This window comes from Felis catus, chromosome B2 (genome assembly GCF_018350175.1).
Source record: "Felis catus isolate Fca126 chromosome B2, F.catus_Fca126_mat1.0, whole genome shotgun sequence".
In the NCBI taxonomy this organism is placed as follows: domain Eukaryota; kingdom Metazoa; phylum Chordata; class Mammalia; order Carnivora; family Felidae; genus Felis; species Felis catus.
In genome coordinates this window covers 52,623,683-52,647,661 of record NC_058372.1, presented here as the reverse complement: position 1 = coordinate 52,647,661, position 23,979 = coordinate 52,623,683, and the positions used below count along the sequence as shown (strand labels likewise).

Sequence of the window (23,979 nt, the reverse complement as noted above, 5' to 3'; positions counted from 1 at the left end):
GAACCCTGAGATCACGACCTGAGCTGAAATCAAGAGTCAGACACTTAACCAACTGAGCCACCCAGGATCCCCACAGCCATTTATATTCTTATTAAATTTTGCTACTATTTAATGTCTTTAAGTTATAAATAGGATGACTTCATTATTCATGTATTTAGGGTAGTTTTGCAGCTGCCAGAGTGGCATTATTGACTGTCTTGAATACTTCTTCAGTTTAAGTTCAGAGTCCAAGTACATTTAAAATATAAAATATTAATTTGTAAAATGATGGTCTAATTTGATGGTTTTTTGAAATTCTGATAAAGTGATGGTTGGTTTCTCTTATCTTATTCAAAGGATGGTTTTAAGGGAAATACCAAAATACATTAATTTTCATTAAGTAAATTTACTATTTGAAGTAACATGAAGGAAGAAATTATATTCTTGTTCTTACTATGTGCCAAGTATTCTACTCAAAGTGTGTTTCAAATGTAGCAAATCTTTGCCTATTTGGTTTTAGTCCTTCCCACTACCTTATTGATTATGAGGCATTGAAACACTAGCTAAACCTTTGCAAAACCAGTACTGTTTGGTAGACACAGTATTATTTGGAGAATTATAATATGATTTTCCTTTCTTGTTTCTTTTCTTTTTTTGCAAATTTTAAAATACTGTACATGTGTCACTCACAGTTGGAGGTTTTGGAAAGCCAAGGAATGTGTTCCACATGTTTCTTTTTTTTGACTCTCCAAAAAACAATTTACTCTCAAAAAAAAAATCTTTACTACCTTAAAGAATGTCTAGATGACTAAAAAATACAACAGATCATTATTCTTTAGGATGTTTATACTGCTTGCCAACAAAGCACAACAGAATAATTTTACAAATTAGATTTTTGTGTTTCTTTTTCTTTTCCTCCATATTCAGGGCACAGAGTTAAATGATTTTGGTTCCAAGTCCTGTAGCAGCACCCTAAGGGCAAAAGTCTTAATAAAACACATTAAGTTGTTTCTCATGAGCAGATATTACATCTTATATTTTATGTCTCATAGAGATTTCCTACTTAATGTTACTTGGTTAGATAAATGTTTAAATGTTGCTAGTGTTTTAGTAATAAATAAGAAACGTTGATATTAAAACCTATCTTCATACCAAATTTCAGACATTTCTGGGTTAAAAAACAGTGACACACAAAAATGTGCAGATACATGGGCTATACAGCTCACTAGTAACAATGGAGTATTTTTCCTCCCTTGGATAAAAGTGACAAGTGAGTTCAATGTATTTATTTTAGAAAAGTGTTCAGCCCATGGATCGGATCAGTATATTCAGTTTTGAATGTGTGTCTTTTTTGAGTTTTTCTAGCAAAAAGTTATAATGTTTTCTTCAGATTCCTCAGATTCCTTAAGGAATCTATGACTTGTAAAACATTTGGAACTGTGACTTAGAAGAAGAGTTTTTTTTATATATTGAGAAGCATGATGATTTATAGTGCAATAAACATGTTATTCCCTTAATGTTAAATATGCATTTTAACTGTAACATTTTTTATCAGTAGAATAATATATTAGAAGCACAAAATATGCTCACCCAATCACCTAACACATATAGACTGTCTGCCTACCGTGTACAAACCTCTGTTATAAATGTATGATATTTGACAGGTATAATATTAGCACCTGGATTGCCATTTTATTAAAACTTTATAGGGAGCTCTTAAGCATCTCTCATTTCCTTTATAATTAGGAAAGTAACCATGAACTCTATCCTTCCTCTTTTTTTAGAGAATATTTTTATATACTCTAAAAGTAAGACCTCAAGAGGGAACTATTTTACCAACTCACTTTTCAAATATGGAAAGTGAGACCCAAAGAAGTAAAGTAACTCTTCCAAAGTCAAATATCTAGTAACTGAAGAACTGAAAGCAAAGTCAAAGCCCCTGTCTATTGTGTTCCCCCAAACCTTGTCTGGTAGCAAATGACGTTTATAAATATGTGGTTGGTGAAAGGGACAAAAACTTGGGTAAAATTAAACCTCAGTACTATGACTCTCAATTGTCATTCATCTTCAGTTAAGAAAAAATGAGTTATTTGTTCACGTAACTGGTTCAGTTTTGAGTTAAATACCAACTTGACATGATATTTTTAGTTTTACATATATTGCAATAAATAACTAGCACATTTTCCATAGACAACTATATGATGTACTTTATTTTGTGTAAAGTTTTGGATTTCTTTTATCCTTAGTGAGGTAAGATGCTTGGAAGAGTTCCTCCTCTGTAAAATTTCAAATACAGCTATACTTTAGAGAAGCATTCATGCATTTGTTAGATGGCTTACAAATTTTGATATAAGTTCCTTCTGGACATGTGAGATGATGTGAGTAATTGATACAAGATTAGGCACTGGCCTGAAATACTGAGAAAGAACAGATGTAATTCTATTAAGAAATGGAATAGTATTTACAGATATCTCATGGACATTAGCTGTAAAGAAGATTCTGAGGTTCTAAATTAAATAGTAATTATGTAATATGGTTGAAATACACACACACACACACACACACACACACACACTGATAGCTATATATGGATATGTATATCTCCTGTATTTATATATAAGCTATCTTAAACATATTCAGTAACATAGCATTTGACAGAAATTTAAAAAGTGTGTGTATGTACATATCACAATCCTTTAAGAACCCATTCCATTAAGCATCTAGACTTATAATATTGCATATAACCTTTATTTTTGTCCCATTTAGTGAGTTGTACATAGAAACCACTTAATAAATGTTTTCATAGTAAATAATATTTTGGATACTTCTACAAAATTGGGCTACATCGTGGGAAGAATCGAGCTCATGTTAAATATCAATAAACAGGAAACTGTTATTAACAAGTTCAGTCATTGGTGTTTTCAGTTCTTTTTGAAGGACTACTCCCAAGTGCCATACTCTGTAAAATCATCCTACTCTTCAGGGCCAGATTCAGATGTCATTTCCTCCATGCAACCTGCCCTGATTAACGTGGCCTGAAATAATTTCCTTCCTCCTTGAACTCTTATATTTTCCTAATTGACTTGAATTAGTACTTCTCACAGTCGTCCTTCTGTGTATTCATATGTACATCATATCTTCTCTACTAGGTTATAAGGTTTTTTTTTTTCTATTAAGAACTGTATCTTAAATATACTGGTATGCTGAGCCTTTGTAAGGGTGTATTTGGTAAGTATTGGTTGATTGACAATGCTGAATATGTTCATAAGAGCTATCATTTCATAGTCATTTTGATCGAAGAGGTCTCCTTGTGAAATCAGAACTATTTCAACTAATGGATATTTATGAAATTCATATTGTATCGTCCAAGTAAGAAACTACATAGCCTGTAGTCAATTACAGGAGACTTTTATTCAAGTAAACATGTTTTATTTGACAGGAAACACAAACATGTCTTCAATTAATTTGTTAATAGCTTCATCAGCTTTGGCCAGTAACATTCTCCCTAGTCCACTGTAGTTTATTAATCCAAAACATCATGACCTATCATACAGTAAAATGTTTTGTGATATGGAAAAAAAAGTATAATGCCCCAAGATGTTTTCCATTCTATTCCTATCATTGAAAAAATGCTGAGACTCCCATCTGCTATCCTAATGATACACACCTTATTAAAATATACTTGTCTACAATATCTGGCCCTGGTAAGTGTCTGGTGTTATTTTCTAACACTGTTTCCCTGTTTCCTACTACTCTGTCATTGTGGTCTGCTCACTGCTCTGAACACACAGAGCATCATCCCTTTTCAAGGTTTTGTTCTTTGTTCATTTTGCCTTATAGGCAATTATTTCATATAAGTTCTTTAGTTCATTTTCCTACTTCACCCAGGTCTCAGCTCAAATACTTCTTTCTCAAGCAGTGTTCCATAGAAGAATAATGGTGTACATTGGCATCTCTCCCCTGTAAATTGTTTCCTGCATCGTTCTTATCTTGTGGTTTAACCATGTTAAGTGTTTTATCCTCCATCAGAAAGATGGCTCCATAAAAGCATATATTTGTACATGTTATGTACATGTTATTTTCCACTACTCTAGAGCTGACACCCAGAACAATGTAGGAACTCAATAAATGTTTGTTAAATGACGTGATGAAAACTTGCACTACTGAGCATTAAATGATGTTGCAAGTTTTCTAAAAACAAAGACCTAAAGAGTTACACAAATCTTGTTATGGTATTGACACTTAAATGGAATATAATGAGTGGCTTCCACAAAAGCAATTTACTGAAGAATTCTTGTTTGATCTGTGAAAATAACACCTTCCTTTTCTAAGAAACCATTTCCTTACCAGGCTGACCATGTACTTCTTGTGAGGGCAGAGAAATTACAGCACCTTCCCCATCCTCACACACACACACACACACACACACACACACACACACACACACACACACACACACCACCCCTCCTAAGTATAGGAAATGGTACACTCATGACCATCCTACAAGAAATCTTTGTATTCTAGTGCACTTTGCTTCAATAACTAGTTATAAATGGACATATGATTCAAGGGGACTCAATGAATATCCCTTTCCCAGTAGTTTCCTGGTTGGAGCTCATGAAAAAGTGCTCACTTTTCTTACATAAAATTCTGTGACCTTTGATATAGAATATATGAAAAAAAAAATAAAGCCAACACAGAAAATAAATGATGGGGGGTGGGTGAAGAGAAAGGGAGGGAGTAGGGAAAGAGACAGAGAGAAAGAAACAGAAAGGGTCCAGTCTTTCCCAAGATTAGGGGAACTCTTCGCAGTCCACTTAAGTGAACCAACACATTTCCCCCATTTTTATTCCCTTAAGTAATTCAACCTGATCATCCTGATTAATACAGGATACAATATAGTAAAATTAATGAATGGGATATTCATCAAGAGGTTTTAAGATATATGTGGGGAAAATTGTCCATCACGAGACTTATTTTTTATGTTTTATAAGGACTATCAGTAAATGAAAGAAAATAACCTTAAAATAGGATTCAGGGAAGCTATCTCTGCAGGAGTCTGAGCTGATGAGATCCTGGTATAGATCTTTCTGATAAACTAAGTTCATTTAAGACTAGAATTCAAATACTTAGAAGAGGGGGGACTGTATATTTCTTAAAAGGTCTCCCTTTAATATTTTCTCAATCTGCCTTTGACAACAGCTAGGTGGAAACAAATTCAGATTGAACTCTATGAAAAGGATGCTTGAATCCCTCAGGGTCCAGCCAGAAAGCAGGAGCCATATAAGCAACTGAATCCAGGAAATTGTGTACAGGTGAAAGGAGAACCATAAAACTAAATATTAGGCAGCAAAGCAACCAAAGATGAGTGAGATCTGGGTTAGGGCAGGGTAACCCAGTGCCCAGGGTGCACTCATTTTCAGGTGTTAACTGTATTTGCTCCACCCTGAGAGTGGATATCTCCTTATATCTTGCACCCTGGTGCTCTTCACTTTTAAAGTGGCACTCCTGAGATTAGCAGCAACAGGAAATCACACTGCAACATCGGTGAGGCCATGAGGCTGGAAAAAGAAGACATTGTTATAAGAGCCCACCATCCAGAGTCACCAGGACGGAAGTGGAACCATGATGGGCCTGTCCATGGTCAACATTTAGAGACAATGAGGAAACAGGCTGTGCTAAAAATACCACCTGAAACAGAGGGGGAAATGTTCTAGCTTCTTCCTCCATCAGAGCCTTCTGTTGGCTGAACCAGTTGGAATCTAGCTGACATGGAAGTTGGGGGAATGCAGGCTACACAGCTCAGTCCCAAAAAGGGTGGGGTGCCTGGGTGGCTCAGTTGGTTGAGCCTCTGACTCCTGATTTCGGCTCAGGTCATGATCTCATGGTTCATGAGGTCAAGCCCCACATCAGGTTCTGTGCTGACAGCATGGAGCCTGCTTGGGATTCTCATTCTCTCATTCTTTCTCTCTCTCACTCTCTCCCCCCTCCACTCCCCTGCCAATGTGCATGTTCTCGCTCACTCTCTCAAAATAAAAAAAAACAAAACAAAACAAAACAAAACCAGGAACCAAAAAGGGGCAGACAAGCAGACACTTGAGTATCACTGGGCTACACACTTTGGAATCAGAGATGCAGGTGGAAGGTTTCTCGTTCTGTTGTAAAAGTTGAGGAGTCTTAACTTTATTCTCACCCAAACACGATATTTGGCCATATCAATCCATTTTCCCATGGTTAATATTGTATTTTCCTACTTATTTCATAAGTGATTTCTTTTTCTCTGAATGTTATCTAGCCAAGAGAGGGAATAGTACTTGGACTCATATCTAAAAATTCCTATCTGCTTCTCTATTTTAACTCTTAACTAAGGACGGCATTGAATCTTAGGTGCTTGTAAGTATTAAAGTTAAAACAAATCCTAAGCTTTTAACTGTAATGGTATTTGGCAGGCTTGCCATATACACGAAGTATGTATGGTTTTGACACCTTTTAGGAGACTCTTCAAGTTTTTTTCTTAAACTGTGTGTTAAAAGTCTTTTTTCTTGGCTATTAGCACTGGACACACAGTTGTATGCCATCTAGAAGATTATTGAATGTTACCATCCCAAGAAGTCACTGTGTCTTTGCTTAGAATTTGCCTGTCATGTACAGATGCCAAGGAATGGACCTACCACAGGAATGTGTTACCTCAAATCACAATAGCAGAAACACTTAATATTTTAATGTGATCTACGTTTATAACTTTATGACAAAATTAGATGGTATTGAGCAAGCTAAGTTAAATATGCATTTATAGAAAGCCTTAGGATTGGATAAAATCCTAGAGAGCCTCAAAGCCAATAGCTTCACTCACTGGAGAAGGGATTCTTTCTACAATCTTTAGACCGTCTTTTAATAGTTTCAGTGGGATGGAGATAATTATTTTGAGTGTTAACCATTTAATTTGGGGCAGCCATAAATGGCTACCGAGTTCTCTCTCATAATCAAGCAAAATCTACTTCTGTCCATTTTCCTGGGGAGTCATACAAAATATGTCTACTTTCTTGTCCACATAATGATCTTGAACTATGTAACTACAACTATTGTCTACCTCTGAGCCTTATCCAAAATGCTCACAATTGCCTCAACCATTGATCCTATCATGTTTTCCAGATATGTTGGTTTGCTCCAAACCCACTTCACCTGCTATATATTTAAGTGTATACTTTTGTTTTCCTGCCTTCTCTGAATAATTGGCTTCAACTGGAGGAAAATCCATTTTGATTTCATGTATATTCAGCTTTCTCTCTTTTCAAGTTATACTCACTGCTTAGAAAACTTAACACCATTATAACCATAAATATCTTGTGAAATATTCTGATCAGTGGTGTCTCTAGAGTAAGCAAGTTTTTTGGTAAGTCATTTGGGAATCAGAATGAACTTGAACTATTTGAAATGAACAATAAGGATGTGAGTGGTAATCATACAGTGATATAACATTGTGAAATGTTTTAAACTTTCTATGTAAATAAGTGACAAAGTTCAGTTTAATAATCCCTCCAGTTTAAATGCTCCAAATATCTCCTAATAAATGGCTGAAGTCAAATCAGCTGAATCATTTCCATTTAAAACTCAGTGCAAGTTTCCCCTGCCCTTCTTTGCCTTTTGTTCCTATGAGCTTGTCACTTGAAGGGAGTTTGAGTACCCATCCACCATTAGTCAGGGGTTACCTGGTTTTATGGCATTCTCAATCCTCACTCATCTCCTCTGATGCATCTCTCCATCCTGTTCAGCCTTGCCCCTTGTGATAGGTAATCATGGTGTATAGATGTTGGCTCATACTTGGCTCCTTCCTGGTCATTATCCTAGTTCTCTCACATTTGCTTGTGCTCTCTTACCTCTGGTGAGGGATATACAAAACTGTTGTATGCTTTCTGTGGCCGGTTTGAGTGCTCTATTGTCCTTGAGGCTACCTTGGGTCCCACTTGCCAGGCTCCTCACTTCACCTTTGCTGAGCTGACATTCTAGCCAGTTGGATGGGAGCTTTTGAGTCTTATAAACTCCCAGAATACACCTTTATAAGCAGGACCACTCTCATGCATTCTAGGGTTTCCCTTAACCTGTCTGAAATTTCTATCACCCATTACCCCAACTACACCCCTCGTACTCAACAGAGAGGAGAAATCTTCAAGCCAGGAAGCACGATGCCATATCTTTTTTAATAGTTTCACTGCCCAAGAGAGGTCAATTCTTTGGGTTATAAGAATGCTTAACCATTAATTTGAACATTACCAAAGCCATTGATCACCCCAGATATAAGTGAGCAAGAAGAAATAGGTATACAATTAAAGATTAAGAAGAATTAATGCTAGTTTTGAACAAGCATGAATGCTTTAAGAAATGACATGTTAAATATCCAGTTTTGTTTTAAATATCTATAATGATTTTCTACTTTTTACTGGAGTTGATTCTGTATCCCATTCCAGCTAATGGATCATCCTTCTATTAGCTGTTAAGCTAGAAGTCTGCTTTTGTCAACGACAAAAGCTTCATTTTAAATACTCATCACCATTGGCTTCATACATTGCCCTAATTTTTCTAACAAGTACTTCTGCTTACGTATTTCGTAACCTCTATCCATCTCCATTATTGCTCCCCTGATAACAAACTTTGAGTGAAACAAATGCTTATGATGCCATGATTATTCATGGACCTTAAGTAGTTCTTTATTTTGTAGGAAATAAAGCTCATACCCCAGAGAAAGGCATTCAGGGCCTATCATGATCTGGAACCGCACTCCTTCCACACCTCAACAGCCCCTACAGTACAGGACTCATTAAAATATTCTCAGTACATCCTTGGCCTGTTCATCATATGTGCCTTTTCTCAAGCTGTTCTTTCTCTGTAGAATATATTTTCCCTCACCATCCCCCACTTGTCAACATCCTTCAAGGCCCAAAGCTGAGCCAAACTATTCATCAACCTTTTCACCCTGCCCCTCCTTCCTTGCTCCCTTACAAAATATAGAAACTGTCTCACTGGTGTTTCTGAATAGCTCTGTTTGTAATTCTCATAATAACTACCACACTATACTTTGTATTATAGTTCTTTGTTTTTATGAGTATCTTCTCTGCCAGGTCATTAACTTAATGATGTGTTAGTTACTACTCTTTGTTTCCAAGCCACAGTAGCCAACTCAAACTACCTTAAGCAAAAAGGACCCTTTGTTATGAGGATACAGGGATGTGTCATGAAAACCTCCTAAAGAAGTACACACACAAGAGCAGACATTTGGAGACTTTTTCACCTAATCCTGCATCTCAGCTTAATCACTTATCAAATATGTAACACTATGCATGGTCATATTAAACATTCTGTGACTCAGTTTTCTCATTTATAAAATGATGATAGTACCTACTTCCTAGGAATATTATATGGTTGAAGACACTTGACATAGCTCTGATTAAAAGTTATTTCAAAAACAAAGGTAAAGAGGAAGTGAAACTGGACCTCAGAAAGACTGAGAAGCTGTCTGAAATTCGGGTGACATTTCTGATTCAGTGATGCTTCCCGTTCCCTCTTACTGCAGACTGAATTTCTCTGCTTTTCCATTGCTCATATAAAAAGTTGTTTCTCCATAGTTCATATGCTGTACATCTGACCTTTTAGAAAGGTGAAGTCTATCTTTGTGTCCATTATGAGTTCTGGGAGAGGAGACTGTGGTTGACTCAATTGAGGTCCATCAACTGCACTGAATAAGGAGTCACTGAACACACAAACAGGTTCCAGGAACCCATCTTTATGAGAAGCCGGTTCTAAGAAAAGGAGGTTTAGGGAACAAACAACATAGGTAGTGAACCACTGAACCATTTCATTTATTTTAGTGTCCTCCTTATGTAGTTCTGTGTTTCCAATCGAATTGTATCAAGTTCATTTATTATCATGTGTAGTTATACTTACACCGGATCTTGGTATTGCATGTATTGTTTTAGATACATTACTTGTCCAATTCTTTCAAAAATATTTGAGTAATAACTTATTATGTTCTAAGAGCTATGCCATATACTGAGGCTATGATGAAGTGAGATAGAGGAACGTTCTTGCTCTCATACAGTTAATATATATATCTTGCTGTTTTGACTCTCCACTGCCCCCCAAATTTGGTCCTCCTATTATCCCAAGCCCTTCTTGGTTTATGAGTATTGATTACATTGACACTTAATTCTTGTAAGCATCACTGTGCTTTCATTATTTTAACTTTTTTAAAACTTAATATTTAGTTGCATATTTATACCATTAGATAGTCTTCCCACTAACATTCATTTGGAACTAGAATTTATTTACCTCCTACTAGTGAAATTCCAGAGACAAGATCCACCTCTAGAATCCAGATCCACCTCAAGAACTAATGACCTCTGTGACTTTTGGTAACCCCACAAAGAACTCAGGTGCTTAGTTCCCTTTAAATCAATTAATCACAAGGGAAATAGACTAAATTGTATTGTTGTAAAACTCTTGAATTTATAGATCCTTATGAAAAATAGTTTACAGATTCTTATGAAAAATGTATAGGTACAATTTTTATTGTTTCCAGTGTTATTTATTGATCTGTCCACTTTTCTTCCTCCCTATTATCCATCTACCTATTTGTGCACACATCAAAGAGTGTGGGAAGAGCAGGGTAGGGCTGGGTCTAAGAGAAGCTAGTATCAGGGAGCCAGAAATGATATAACTTGTTTCTGAAATCTCAGCAGATAAACTCAGTCACTGTGTTTCTGAGATTATTGATCATTTGTTTTCCTGAAAACTTCAGGGTCCATGTTGCTTTAATACATCTCTGTACCTCTGTCCATCCTCTCCTCACTCTACTTCAAAGGACAGTTTTCTCCACTAATTTCTAGCTCAACTCCATGTTTCTGCCTTAATCCCAAATTCATCCACATCCCCTAAGGGTTTTGCTCTGTGAATTTTCTCTTCTATGTATGGCATCATTCTTTTTTTTTTAAAGTTTATTTATTTATTTTGAGAGAGAATGCAAGTGGCAGAGGGACAGAGAGAGATGGGAGTGGGGTTGGGGTGGGAGAGAGGATCCCAGTGCAGAGCCCAACACTGGGCTCAAACCCATGAACTGTGAGATCATGACCTAAGCCTAAGTCAGACACTCAACCCACTGAGCCATCCAGGCGCCCCTGGTGTCATTCTTTACTTCATTTAATTTGTCCCTTAAGGCTTCCAAGTTATAGGTCTCAGATATTCCCCTTATTTCTCCATTCACATACCCCCAATTATGCCCTAATTTTCTTTAAGACCACATGCCCTCTGTCTCTATATTCTTGACCTATCCTTGTTAAAGCCAACATTTGCAGAGTGTTATGTGCCAAACTACGTGGTAAGCACTTCCCATGGAAGATCTCACAAAATAGTAAACAAGCCATCATTTAGTACTATTATATTCATTTTACAGTTGGTGGGACAGAGAAGTAAAGTAAAATTATCAACATCATGCAGTTAACAAGTGGCAGAACAGGTTCAAATACAGGTCTCCCTAAACTGGTTTTTTTTTAAGTACTAGGCTGTATGCTCTCCATTTGTTTTTCAAGTAATTGCTAGCTCTCCCTGTCCTGTCTATGCTGCAACAATCCATTTCAAAATTTGTCAGTTTCATATCCAGTAGTTTTTCTAGGCTCTTATTTTCCTTAAATAGAAAGCCTTCTCCTTCTGTGAAGCCTTCATTACTGTGGTGTAAGTATTTAGAAAAATTTTCCCACTCTGGCTTGTGACATTGGACCTCCTCCTGAACTCCTTGTCTCTTTCAGTAACTCATCTTCCTTCATCCACCTCCAAAAAGTGTTAACTGAATACTGTGATCTGAATCTCTGATGTTCTTGTCAAGTTTCTTCAGAGAACTCAAAGTGGAGTAAATCAAAGTGAATTCTTTTCCTTATTTGAATTGCTCTAAAAGATAACTGCCTAAAGCAAAAAGAGTAGCAACATGTTATGGGTATGTAAATGTATTAGGGGATTATAAAAGTAAAGGTAAGGAAACTACAGCACAAAGGGTGGTTGGATAGAATGGACAATCTACTGTCTTAAGGTCTTTCATTATATGTGGCATGGATATTTGAAGGTACTTATTAAACATTTCTATTGTAAACCATAGGGTAACTACTAAACAATTTAAAGAGGTAGATTACTGATCATTTATTTTCCTGAAAACGTCGAGGTCTGTGTTGCTTTAACACATCTCTGTACCTGTGTCCATCCTCTCCTCACTCTACTTCAAAGGACATTTTTCTGTCCTTTTCTACAGGTTACTGGAGAAGTGTGGTATAGTAGCACTGTCCACTCAAGAACAGGCAAAAGTAGATGATGCCAAGAGAAATCGTCTCAAGAGATAAAATAAAATCATTAAGAGATGCTCCATTAACAAAAGAAAAGATAGAATAGAAACTAGCTGCAAAATGGTAGATTTTAACCTGTCTCATCAGCTGGTATATCAGCTCTAATTGGCTGTGCCAATATTACTGCACACCTCAAAATGAATAGTGACTCAAACATATGGAGGTTTGTTCCTCACTGAATGTGTTTTTTCAGTGGGTATCTAATGATTTCATAATAAATAGTCCATCTTATCTAATGTGTTAACTACTTCCCAATTATCAGACATTTAACTTATGGCCTTCTTTCTCCTGTTACAAATCATGCTACAAAGAATATCTACTCGAACATAAATCTATATTAACATTTCTGGCTATTTTCTTGAGCTAGCTTCATAGGGGAAAAAAAAAACCTTTGGACAGCAATCATTTAATTTCTCAAATCTCTCGTTACTAAATTGTGTACAGACTTTTTAGAAAGTTGAAGAAAGCGCCATAAGAAACGGGAAGGCTTTTGATTTGTCAGTGTTTTCTTCCTAATTCACACTTCACCTCCTGAAGTTATTACAAGGATTAAATGGAAAGTGTTTAGTCATCTGCCCTGCATATAGTCAGGGCTCATTAAACATTAACAATTAATATTGGGCTGTAGCACACAGCTACTGCAAAAAGCAAGAAATAGTGTTTGACTTCTTGGAGGCTCAGTTCCCTCATCAGTAAAATGGGCCTGGGTTACCACCCATTTCACACTAACTTTGTGTGACTTTTTCATATGTAAAGCATATGACAGTATCTGTGACGAAATAAACATTCAATAAATTTTCACTAATAGTATTTATTATTTTGTCTTACCGCAATTGAGAATTTCCTTGTTATCTCTTTTTCCATTTCCTTACCCCCTCCTATGTACACAGTCCCATTTCTATCTCCATTTGAAATATACTAAATGAAGGTAAGAATATAATCTATCTCATTATGTATAGTAAGGCAAAAAAAAATGAAGTATGTCAGAAAATCTGTTCAAAGATAAAGGATATTATATGAAAGTAATAATAACCAATCACCAATGGCTTAGTTATCCCCCAACAGCAATTTATATGCCTATTATCATTTACATACCAATTTTGGTATAGATGTCACTTAATTAAAACACTGGACTTTATTCATGTATGCTAAGTGTTCATTATCTGTGATTTATGTAATATGTTATATTCACAGTGCACATGAATGGCATAGCGTGCTATTTCTCAGGTGGTATCATAACTCAATATATACTAATTGTTTAGAGTACTGGTTGAGAAGTATCTCAAGGCAAGATCAGGGCTTATTTGAAAGCATGGTCCATAAGTGCTATCTGGTCTGACCCCTGGAAGACAGGTAGCCCCTCATGCATGGAAAATTGCAATCCTATGTTAGAGGGGATACTAGCTATAAGGAATGGCTAAGGAGACAAATATTATAAAAAATGAGTATATTTTTAATAGGTATCCTACATGAATATTTGCCTTTTTCCCTGAGTAACTTAAATCCAAAATGTGTAACTTACACCATCGGAAATTACCTTATTTTTAAATTAAATCTAACATAACGGTTATTTTTAAAGAGAAAGCTGATCTCAGGGGGTAAAGAAATTAAATGCTATTTCAAACCTTAAGGAATATACAGAATTTTGGTATGTTAAGATTTTAGTATCCTCAATACCTAAAATTTTAGATTCTATTATATATTTTGAAATCATGAACATATAGGACATTGTAAATTTTGCAAAATGATTTGACACCTCTTAAGGTATTCTTCAGTTTTGTTTGGGAAGTAAGTTCTTACAGCAAGCACCAAGAAAAAGTCAAGATGTACTTTTTGTTAGAATATCAGCATGGTTTGGGCATCTAAGCAGTACACAAGGTTACTACTCCATAGAGCTCACCTAAGATTGTAGCACAGAGTGATGTGCTCATGGTAGATCTATAATTTCCCATTTTCTAGAAAAAGTGGGTCCTAATATTTCATTCATTTTTCTCAGCCCTTAAGTCCAAGCGCGTAACTGCAGAGCTCAAGCAGACGGAGCACATGTAACTGAACTCAACAAGTTTATCATTTCCTGGTCACTGGATTAATAGCTTTAAGCATAGGCTTGGAGAAATGTGGGAGCCAAGCACACCTCCACCCTTTGAGTTCTGAGTTTTATTTTAGGGAGAATTAGTTCTCTTACCCTAGAGAAAATGACCTCTAGTTTGGTAACTTCTCAGTGACAAAATATATAGTAATTTTAATTTCTAATGCTAACCCCCATGAGCTACAGGATTTTGTATGTACTCCAAGTTCCTGGCACATAGAATGCACTTCATAAATATGTTCTATTCAAAGGAAGACTAATAAAACATACACTGAATATATTGAACCACAGTTTGTAAGTTTCCTCTCTTAAAGAGAAAATATGTATTTGTATAATATAAAGTGATTTATTTACATGTTTGCCATTTTGGGGGGCTGGAACCCAGTAGGGTTGTAAATGCTTAACTTTAACTTGGTGGATTTTGAAGCTGCATTGCCACCTTGTGGCTACTCATCTAAAGATAACCTTTTCTCCAAAACAAAAAGCAAATGCTTTGTTTTGCGATCTATGGTGCAAGAAAACCTCTTGTGCACACACCCCAGGAACACACATGTGTATACACACACACACACACACACACACACACACACACACACCTCAAAGAACCAGAAAGCAGTGGTTTCTGTTTGGAGACCTGGGAAGGGGGTTTCTAAGAATGATCTTTTAATGCAAAGAATCTCTTTATGATAAAATCATCTAAGAGCCTATCTATTATTTTCAAATACATGATAGTAATACAGTAAAAGTAGTTACATTTACTATAATATCATGATTTCAATAATTAAGTACAAAAACATCCTTCTATTTACCATCAAAAATCAAATATTTTTCTTCCTACTGGGTCAAGAACTTGTTTACATGATAGTATGTATCATTTCTAATGGAATAGGGAAGTAAAGAAAACATACATAGTAAAACCAAATTTTCTTAGTTGACTAAGACTAGAAGTTTCCAAAGCAGCTTGTTTAAAAATCTTAGTATATGGTCAACATTATCCATTAAGAGTTATTTCTAGGGAACAGAACTGCGCATTTAATAGAGATCAGAATGTAGGAGATACTGCATAAAAAATACTTTTAAAATAGTACTGTGATTTTTTATTTTGGAGAGACAATTTAAAAGGCACTAATATTTTAATGTTCTCCTTCGCAGGTAATGTATACTTTAATAATCTCTTCAACTTTGTTTTAAAGTCACATATTGCGTAGGATTGATTCAATTAATTTGGGAATAGAGCTTACTAACAGAAAACCCATGTCTACAGCTATTCTGATGCTAGGAAAGAGGTAAAGGCAATTTTCCAGGTAACCTTTCACTCAGATCATGTCTGTATTCAATGATTTTGTATGCAGATTAACCCTGCAGTTTCACATGCTAGGAAGATCAGTTAATTGCAAAATAATGATTTTAATCAAGAAAACGAATCTTAGATTCATTTATGTTCATTCTCATTCTACTACAGACTACGGTTTACAGGGCCTTTTTTTTTTCTTTATATATAATTAACATTCATTGTGGAGAAACTGGAAAACAAAGAAAAACAGAATTAATTTACCTGTAATCACACCACCCAGTGATGACCACTGTTAAACGTTTTGGTCTATCATCCAATTTTTTTTTTAAAACTTGTAGGCCTTGGTAGATATCCTCTTAACTCTTTTTTTTTTTTTTTTTTATTTTTGGGACAGAGAGAGACAGAGCATGAACGGGGGAGGGGCAGAGAGAGAGGGAGACACAGAATCGGAAACAGGCTCCAGGCTCTGAGCCATCAGCCCAGAGCCCGACGCGGGGCTCGAACTCACGGACGCGAGATGGTGACCTGGCTGAAGTCGGACGCTTAACCGACTGCGCCACCCAGGCCCCCCGATATCCTCTTAACTCTTAAGAGAATATCTAGAAGAGTGATTCAAAAAGCACAGTCCCCTCCCCTTGGTATGACAAAGGGACCCAGGAGCTAAAAACCAAATCTCAAGCAACCTGAGCCACAAATATAGAAAGTAATATTATACACTAAACTGAAAAAAATCCCATGAGTCCCTACTGATAAAAAATAATGTTTGAATAGATAGAGGAGAATATACAAATCCCCCAAATGGGAGAATTCCAAATAATTTCTGTAGATACTCTCTACCTCTTAAGTGCGAGCTGCACATAATGACTTTCCTCCAAAGAGCATAATCTAGAAAGTGGGGAGTGGGGACTTCCTGGTGCAGAAGAACCCGGACAAACGCAACCTCAGCCAGGTGATCAAGATGCCTATGAGTCATAAAACATGTTGATCATATGTACCCTTGATACGATGTATTGAGAAGGGCATTTTACTTCTGTTGTCTTTCTTGAAATATTTCAGAATTTTAGTCTAACCATTAAAAAAAAAATCAGACAAACCCAAATGAAAGGACAGAAAAGGCCATTAAGTTCAAAACTAAGGAAATCTAAAGAACGAATGGACTTTAATAACATACCAGTATTTGTTCATCAGCTGTGACAAATTTACCCTAATAAGTGTAAGATAATGTAATAACACAGGAAATTAGGTGCATAATATATGGGAATGCTCTGTTCTTCACAAGTTTTCTGAAGATCTAAAACCATTCTAAAACAAAAAGTTTATCAGAAAATATAAAGAAAAGCAAAAGGAAGTGTGATCCCCAGAGTAGCAGCAAGAGCAGCATCAGGGATCTTGTGAAACATTCAGATTATCACGCCAGCTGGACACCCAAGAGCTCTGATTTCAGGTGCTTCTCATTTTAGCTAAGACCATGTTACTTTTTCTTCAATTCCCAGGTGATGAAGAATCAGATTAGGCCTCTTGGTAGCATGTGATTATCCACTTGTCACATTTTATAGAAGCATACATGCCTCCCTGTCTTCTCAGTCTTCTCTGATCCCAATCTCCAACACCCCTTTCAGACCCCGCTGTGATCATGTCTTCCAAACCACCTCCAGCACACACACCTTCTAGCTTTCCTGTCCCTACCTACATAACCTGTGCCAATTTGCATGTTTCCAGAGACCACAATCCCAGTGTTGAATTCTCTGGAGACAGAGGTGACCTTGGGCAAATTCTGTAATCCTGCCGTACTTGAGTTTCTTCATCTGTGATTCGAGGATAGAAGAATATCTTCCTTTTGAGGTTTTTTTTGTGAGGGTTAGCAGTTAATACTCCTAAGATGTTAGGAGGAACATCTAGCACTTAATGAGGACCCAATAACTGTGACATGGAGCTAGCATTGGCAGTGGATGGCTTGCCTTACAAGTGTCTCTTCAGTTCTCCCAAAGCAACAGGTTTGGGTATGCAAAATAGTGGCTCAATAAAGATCGAGTGAATTGAATAGGTGAATTGAGTCCATTAAAATACTACTTCAAATATAGTGACCCTGCCACTAAGACCAGTCTTCTAAGGCACACTGACTTTGAGCTGGGATGTTGGAAATATTTTGTGTTTATATAATACTACTAGGATAGAGCCAGAGAATTGGTTGGAGAATATATATGACCTGAGAGTGAATTCATCTTACTTCCAGCTTCACCCCCTATGAATAACACCATTTTAATTTTTATCTAAGATTATTCTCCTTCCTGAGATCCTTAGAATTTCCATTAGCCTAACAGACAAGATTAGATAGAAAAGAAATCAGCACCCCAGGGACTGTTCTAGCAGCAGGTGAGTAAGTGAGTATGTTTGCATAATGGGTTTAGATTTCGCTTATTTGCTCTTTGGAACAGGTTAAATAGAAATTCAACAATTTGCGTGCCATAAATAGACAAGCCCTGAGTGTTCTGGTTTGTTTTCCAGATGGGAGTTAATGTGGTGGACTCCGCAGTATCAGGATTAGGTGGTTGTCCGTATGCAAAAGGTGCCTCTGGGAATGTAGCCACTGAGGATTTGATATATATGCTTAATGGCTTGGGGCTCAACACAGTAAGTAATTTAACATATTTTAATATTCATGCATGCCTTGCAGATACAAAGGGGAATGTGTCTCAGATTTGGGAAGCAATTTTGAGGTCAAAGTTTTACTACACTTTTGCTATCTGCTAAAATGCACAGTGGGAAAACACAATAAAAACTCTTTAGGGGGCTTTATAAAGTAACTTATTGCTATAGCCCCATCACCAATAATGCTACCATGTCACATTTTTATGGTGCTTCATGACCTCCAAAGTACTTTTTCATGTATCATCTGATTTGATTTCACACACTGTGAGTCAGAGCCTGTGTCTTTGCTGTTAGGATTGTTATTTTTGCCGTTTTGTTTTGGATGGATGTTTTCCTAGGAGGAAATGGAGATCTTGATTTTCTTGCACTGACAACTAGGGCTTCTGGAAAAGGGCCCAGGGCACTATTGAAATGGTCAGGAAAAAGGAGAGCTTAACAGTACTTACGGCATGAGACACTAGTCTCTTTAAAAAAGAATAGTCTCTTTAAAAAAAAGTACCTGGAAAGTCACATCCTCTACAATATTCACCTAAATTACTGATTAGTTTCGCCGCATGCTTTTTTTTTTTTAACTTTATTTATTTTTGAAAGACAGAGAGACGGAGACACAGAATCTGAAGCAGGCTCTAGGCTCTGAGCTGTCAGCACAGAACCCGATGTGGGGCTAGAACTCACAAGTGGTGAGACCATGACCCGAGCTGAAGTTGGACACTTAACTGACTGAGCCACCCACCCAGGCATCCCACCACATGCTTGTTAACATTACTTGAAAGCATCATCTGGATTACAAAATGGAATGTTGCTCCTCTCTCTCATCTTTTCTCTCTCCTCACACTACTTACATTAAAGGTCCTGCAGCACCATTTGCCACCACCACTTGGTTGGCCTTACTCCCCATACTCAATTTCACCTGAAGAGTGAAGTGCTACCATCTTCAAAAACTCTTCTAGTGTCTCCCTGCTTGATCCCCAGGTCCATACTGTTGGGTTCCTCACATTTGGGTTTCTATGCCAACCTGTGTGCTACTATCTCTGAACCTACCCTGAGGTTGTATAATGTATAATCTGTCTAGCTCCCCCTGCAGCCAGTGAATGATTATTACAACTGTTCCCTTTACACAGAGATGCTCCAGTGACATTTACTGGGTGATAGGTAATATCACCTGGGACTTAACACCAAAAGCCTGTCTTCCCTGGTTAGGAGAAACTCTTTCATTTACAAAATTCCCTAATAATTTCCAGTAAAAATGTATGGCCATGACTTAGATGACCAACTTGAACTTAGCTGATGCTTTCATGCTTATTATGTACCAGGTCATGTTCTAGACCTTGGGGGCTGAAATGCAAATTAGCCATAGCTTCATTCAGAAGAATTCACAATTTAAGGAGAGGATTGTTACACTGGGTAGGAGTTGCAATTCAACCAGCTACCCAGCTAATAAGCCAAGCTTCTCTGTAGAATTCCCGTGTCACCATGGCTCCCATGTCCAATCAATTACCAAGAGCCACTTGTAAGTTACTTTGATTGTTCCTTAATACCCTTACTATGTCAGCACAATCCCTTATCTCTTTTCTGGGTATTCATCCTCTACACTGGTGTGCAGGCTTCTGACTTGCCTTTAAATCCATCTTCATGCTGCTATCAGAGAATTTCATCCAAAATACAAATGTGAATATGCCTGGTTTCTTCTCGAGCACCCAGAAGTGGGTTCTCATTTACTGAAAAGCAAAGCTGTGTTCTGTCACCTCATAGCGCCTAGTCATAACTTTTCAAGTCATCTCTGCCTATCATCCTACATATATAGTATCCATCTTTTCAGGTACTTTGTACTGTTCTTCTGCCTGCAGTGCCCCATTGGTCCTCCTTCTCAAAGACTTATACTCCCCAGGTAACACTCAAGTCAGGATTTACCCTTCCTGACACAGTTTCCTGACACATTCCTCACTACTTTCTTATCCTCAGTGGGTTGACTAACTCACCCTCTGCCCTCGTAATCAGCTGGGCATTACTCTGTCAGTGTCTTTAATTATAATACAGGGTCCCCCCCCTCCCCTCAACAGGGCTCCACATTGCCTGCTTTACTGTAAACAACCTGAGGACAGAAAGTTTATTCTCCATGAGGTTCTTGAAACCCCAGAACATATCATAGTACATAAGACCTATTTAAGCATCTGACAAATGACTCAATATTAAACATGCAATGTTATTTCATAATGGTCTCTGTTTAAGTAAAATGAGAGAGAAAGGTCAAAATTAAATTTTTGGGTAAAATGTCAGCAAATTCCAGTACATACTTGTTATCAATGGAATTCTTGGGGAGCAAAGAAGACTGGTTATCTTTCTACTATTCCTTCCTGGGTGTAATTCAAAAATGAAAGACACATGTAGCTAATTATTCACAAAACTTAAATAGCACTGGATTTAGGATATCAAGTAAGATGTGCCTAACATGTTCCACCTAAAGCCATTCTCAGGACGCAACCAATAAACTCAGACCAAAGCAAGTGTTGGTACCCTAGAACAACTTTATAGCAACATTAAAATGAAAATCATTTATAAGTGTCACTTTACAAAACATTTCTCTTGATCATTCCCCAAAAACAAAGAAGTAAACTACAAAGGAAACATTGCTCTACAAGTTTCTAGAGAGAAATCGGTTGTATTAAAATGATGATCTCCTTATGAGTCTTGTTATGAGAAGGCCCTGTGAATATTTATATTTGTCTATTTTAAGAAAATGATGAACTTGTACATAAATATTAAGAATTACTTAATAGTCGGGTGCCTGGGTGGCTCAGTCAGTTGAGCGTCTGACTTTGGCTCGAGTCATGATCTCACAGTCCATGAGTTCGAGCCCCATGTCAGGCTGTGTGCTTGAGCCTGCTTCGGATTCTGTGTCTCCCTCTCTCTCTGCCCTTCCTCTGCTCATGCTCTGTCTCTGTCTCAAAAATAAATAAAAACAATTTAAAAAATTAAAAAAAAAAAAAGAATTACTTAATAGCACGAAAGCCTGAGTCTGTTTGATTTTAAGTCCATACAGTTTCTAGTCCATGTTAAGGGAGGACTTGAGAGTTTGTGAAATGCTACCTGAGGGCAACCTCTGGGTAATCTACCTAATTCTGTCTCCCATAGTGACAGTAGAAGTGCTGGGTGGAGACCTTGATAGGGACCTTTTGTTACACCAAGCTCAAGAGATGAGGGGTATGCCCCAAACTTGGCCTTCATACCCAACTGCCTATCTGTCATTCGTGGATTTATCTAAGCCTTTGTTGATCCTGTTTATGCTTTCAGCCAGTACAACCTAACAAACAAGTTCCAGATGTGTACTAAATACTACTTCATTTTATTTGACCTACAACTACTTCCTTCGATATCACACTGATAGTGTTTCTGAATATGGTTAAAATCATGCATTCACTTTTCTTCTATCTCCTATAGGTTGATCAAGTTTGTTTCTTTACATAGTAAAAAGATTCTCTTTCTTAAGTCCTCATCTATGAACTCCTCCAAACCATTCTAATTTTAATTGCCCTTCACTGGTATTTTGTACATTGTTTCTAGTTTTGTTACTGTCCTTCCTAGAGTTTAGGTACAACCTTGAATTACTCTGAGGTCTTTCAGGTATGGCTAGCCTATGATTTTATAGAAAGGGCAGATTCAAGATATGCTTTATTAAAACATAAGAAACTAAAATGCTGACTGAAGAATTCATGGAGACAAATGTTGCCTTCAGATCAACAATGAACATTTTGTTTAATAATTTTCAAATTGTGAATTAACTACTAATAAACGGAAATCTGTTTTGTCTTCTTTCTCCCTAATCCAACTGGTCTCCCTTCTTTTCCTTATCAGGGTGTCAATATTTACAAAGTGATGGAAGCTGGTGACTTTATTTGCAAAGCTGTGAATAAAACCACAAACTCTAAAGTAGCACAAGCCTCCTTCAATGCTTGACTTGAATAAATTTGTGACTTAAGGCTGAGAAGATCCATTTCATCTACAGATACTCATCTGAAAATCATTACTATCAAGTTGTTCTGAAATGTGAAGTAATAGACAAGAGTGGGGGAAAAAAGATATAATTTTAAAGTATATTACTGGACAAATTATGAAATCAGTGGAAAGTAATATCCAGTCATCGGTAAATTGGAAGCTGAAGTAAAACACTACAATTTGTAGATATGCTTTTGAACTTGGAGAAAAGTCTACTCTTTTGCTCCAATAGAAATAACTTTTTAATTTAGTAGATGTGAAAATTAACTTCAGGTTTCCCTAAGTATCAAATACTGTGTTAATACTTAATCAAGCTGGCTTAGCACAGTATACATATTGTCAGTGGTTTATGAGCTTCTGCGTAGTGTGCAAAGTGTGTGGCCTCAGTCCTATGCGTTATGCCTCTGGATCTCAACTTCCCATTTGCCAAGTCCGTTAAATTATGAACCAAGCGCCAAATCTCCATCTGACCGTACATAATTTTTAGCAATAGAACTTTTATATTTCAAGTATGGCTAACATCTGTTAACTATTTCAGCGACTTTATCTTGTTCCAAGAGGCTGTGGTCAATGGCAAGATGCCATATGCTGGAAACATTACGACCTCCCATGTTTGTGATATGCATCCAGTTTACCATACGTTCTCTTTCATCAAGTTTAGTAAAAACAAGCATGGTGTTACTCAACTATTGAAAAATATAAGGTTCAACTGTCATCTCAGTGTCTCAGCTGCAGTGATAAGAACAGATTGATACATAGAGTATAATCCACTTTGGTAATTTTCAGGTCACATTCAAATTTGCCTGAGGAAATGTCACTATGATCCTAAGAATAGTAAGGCAGTTTTTAATTCATGAAACAAAATAAAACAAAACTGTTTTCATTGATTCCAGGTACTCTGATTAAGTGTGATCACTTTTGGTTGACTTTATGGTAATTTTTAATGTTGAAATGGCTGAAATTTTATCTTTTGCAATAGAAAACATTGCCAGGAATAGCAAAAGTTCATATGTCAAAGTGGAGAGGAGGAGCAGAAAGACTATGTTAAGAAAAAGCATTTCTGTAACCTATGCAAATAATATGGGGACAGAATTATTAAATGCGGGTCTGAATCATCAATTCTATTTATGTAGTCTTCTCCAGTAATACTTGGTGATCTTATCTTTGAATAAATTTTAATATAACTTTAAATATGAAAGTGAGCACTGTGGACTTTCTATAAATATTCATCACAACTATTGAAATAAAAAATTTTAAAAAATACGAGAACTATTGATTACAACTAACTTAACTTTAAAGATATTCGTAATAAAAGTCTCAAGGGAAACATATTGGTAATTGACAAAACCAAACTAAATTCCCAAGAAGAAGCCAGCTTATCAGGTTGAGATGGGTATTAGAGCAGGAGCCTGTCATCTAGAGTACTAACTCTTTGCATTTGGATTAGTGTTGGCAGGGAGGTAATGCAGGGGCAAACGGAATCACAGAACTTCATAGATCTGCCTGCTACGTCTCCCTTATGTCTCTCTCTTCACAGAGAACACGGCCCTGTGCAGTGGGGCAGTAATGGGACACCTGCCCTAGTGTGCACAGCT

General features: G+C 36.8%; 1 protein-coding gene across 2 annotated transcripts in view; it reads left to right on the top strand.

The window, feature by feature from the left end:
- The window catches only part of HMGCLL1 (3-hydroxymethyl-3-methylglutaryl-CoA lyase like 1), a 192,731-nt gene extending 169,156 nt beyond the window's left edge, over positions 1-23,575 (top strand). For both annotated transcript variants that reach the window (XM_011282424.4, XM_003986251.5), the window contains 2 exons: positions 18,248-18,373; positions 22,244-23,575. In XM_011282424.4, the coding sequence (XP_011280726.2) occupies positions 18,248-18,373; positions 22,244-22,345 (228 nt within the window). In that variant the 3' untranslated portion in view covers positions 22,346-23,575. The remainder of the gene's footprint in view (positions 1-18,247; positions 18,374-22,243) is intronic.
- The last annotated feature ends 404 nt before the right edge of the window (positions 23,576-23,979 follow it).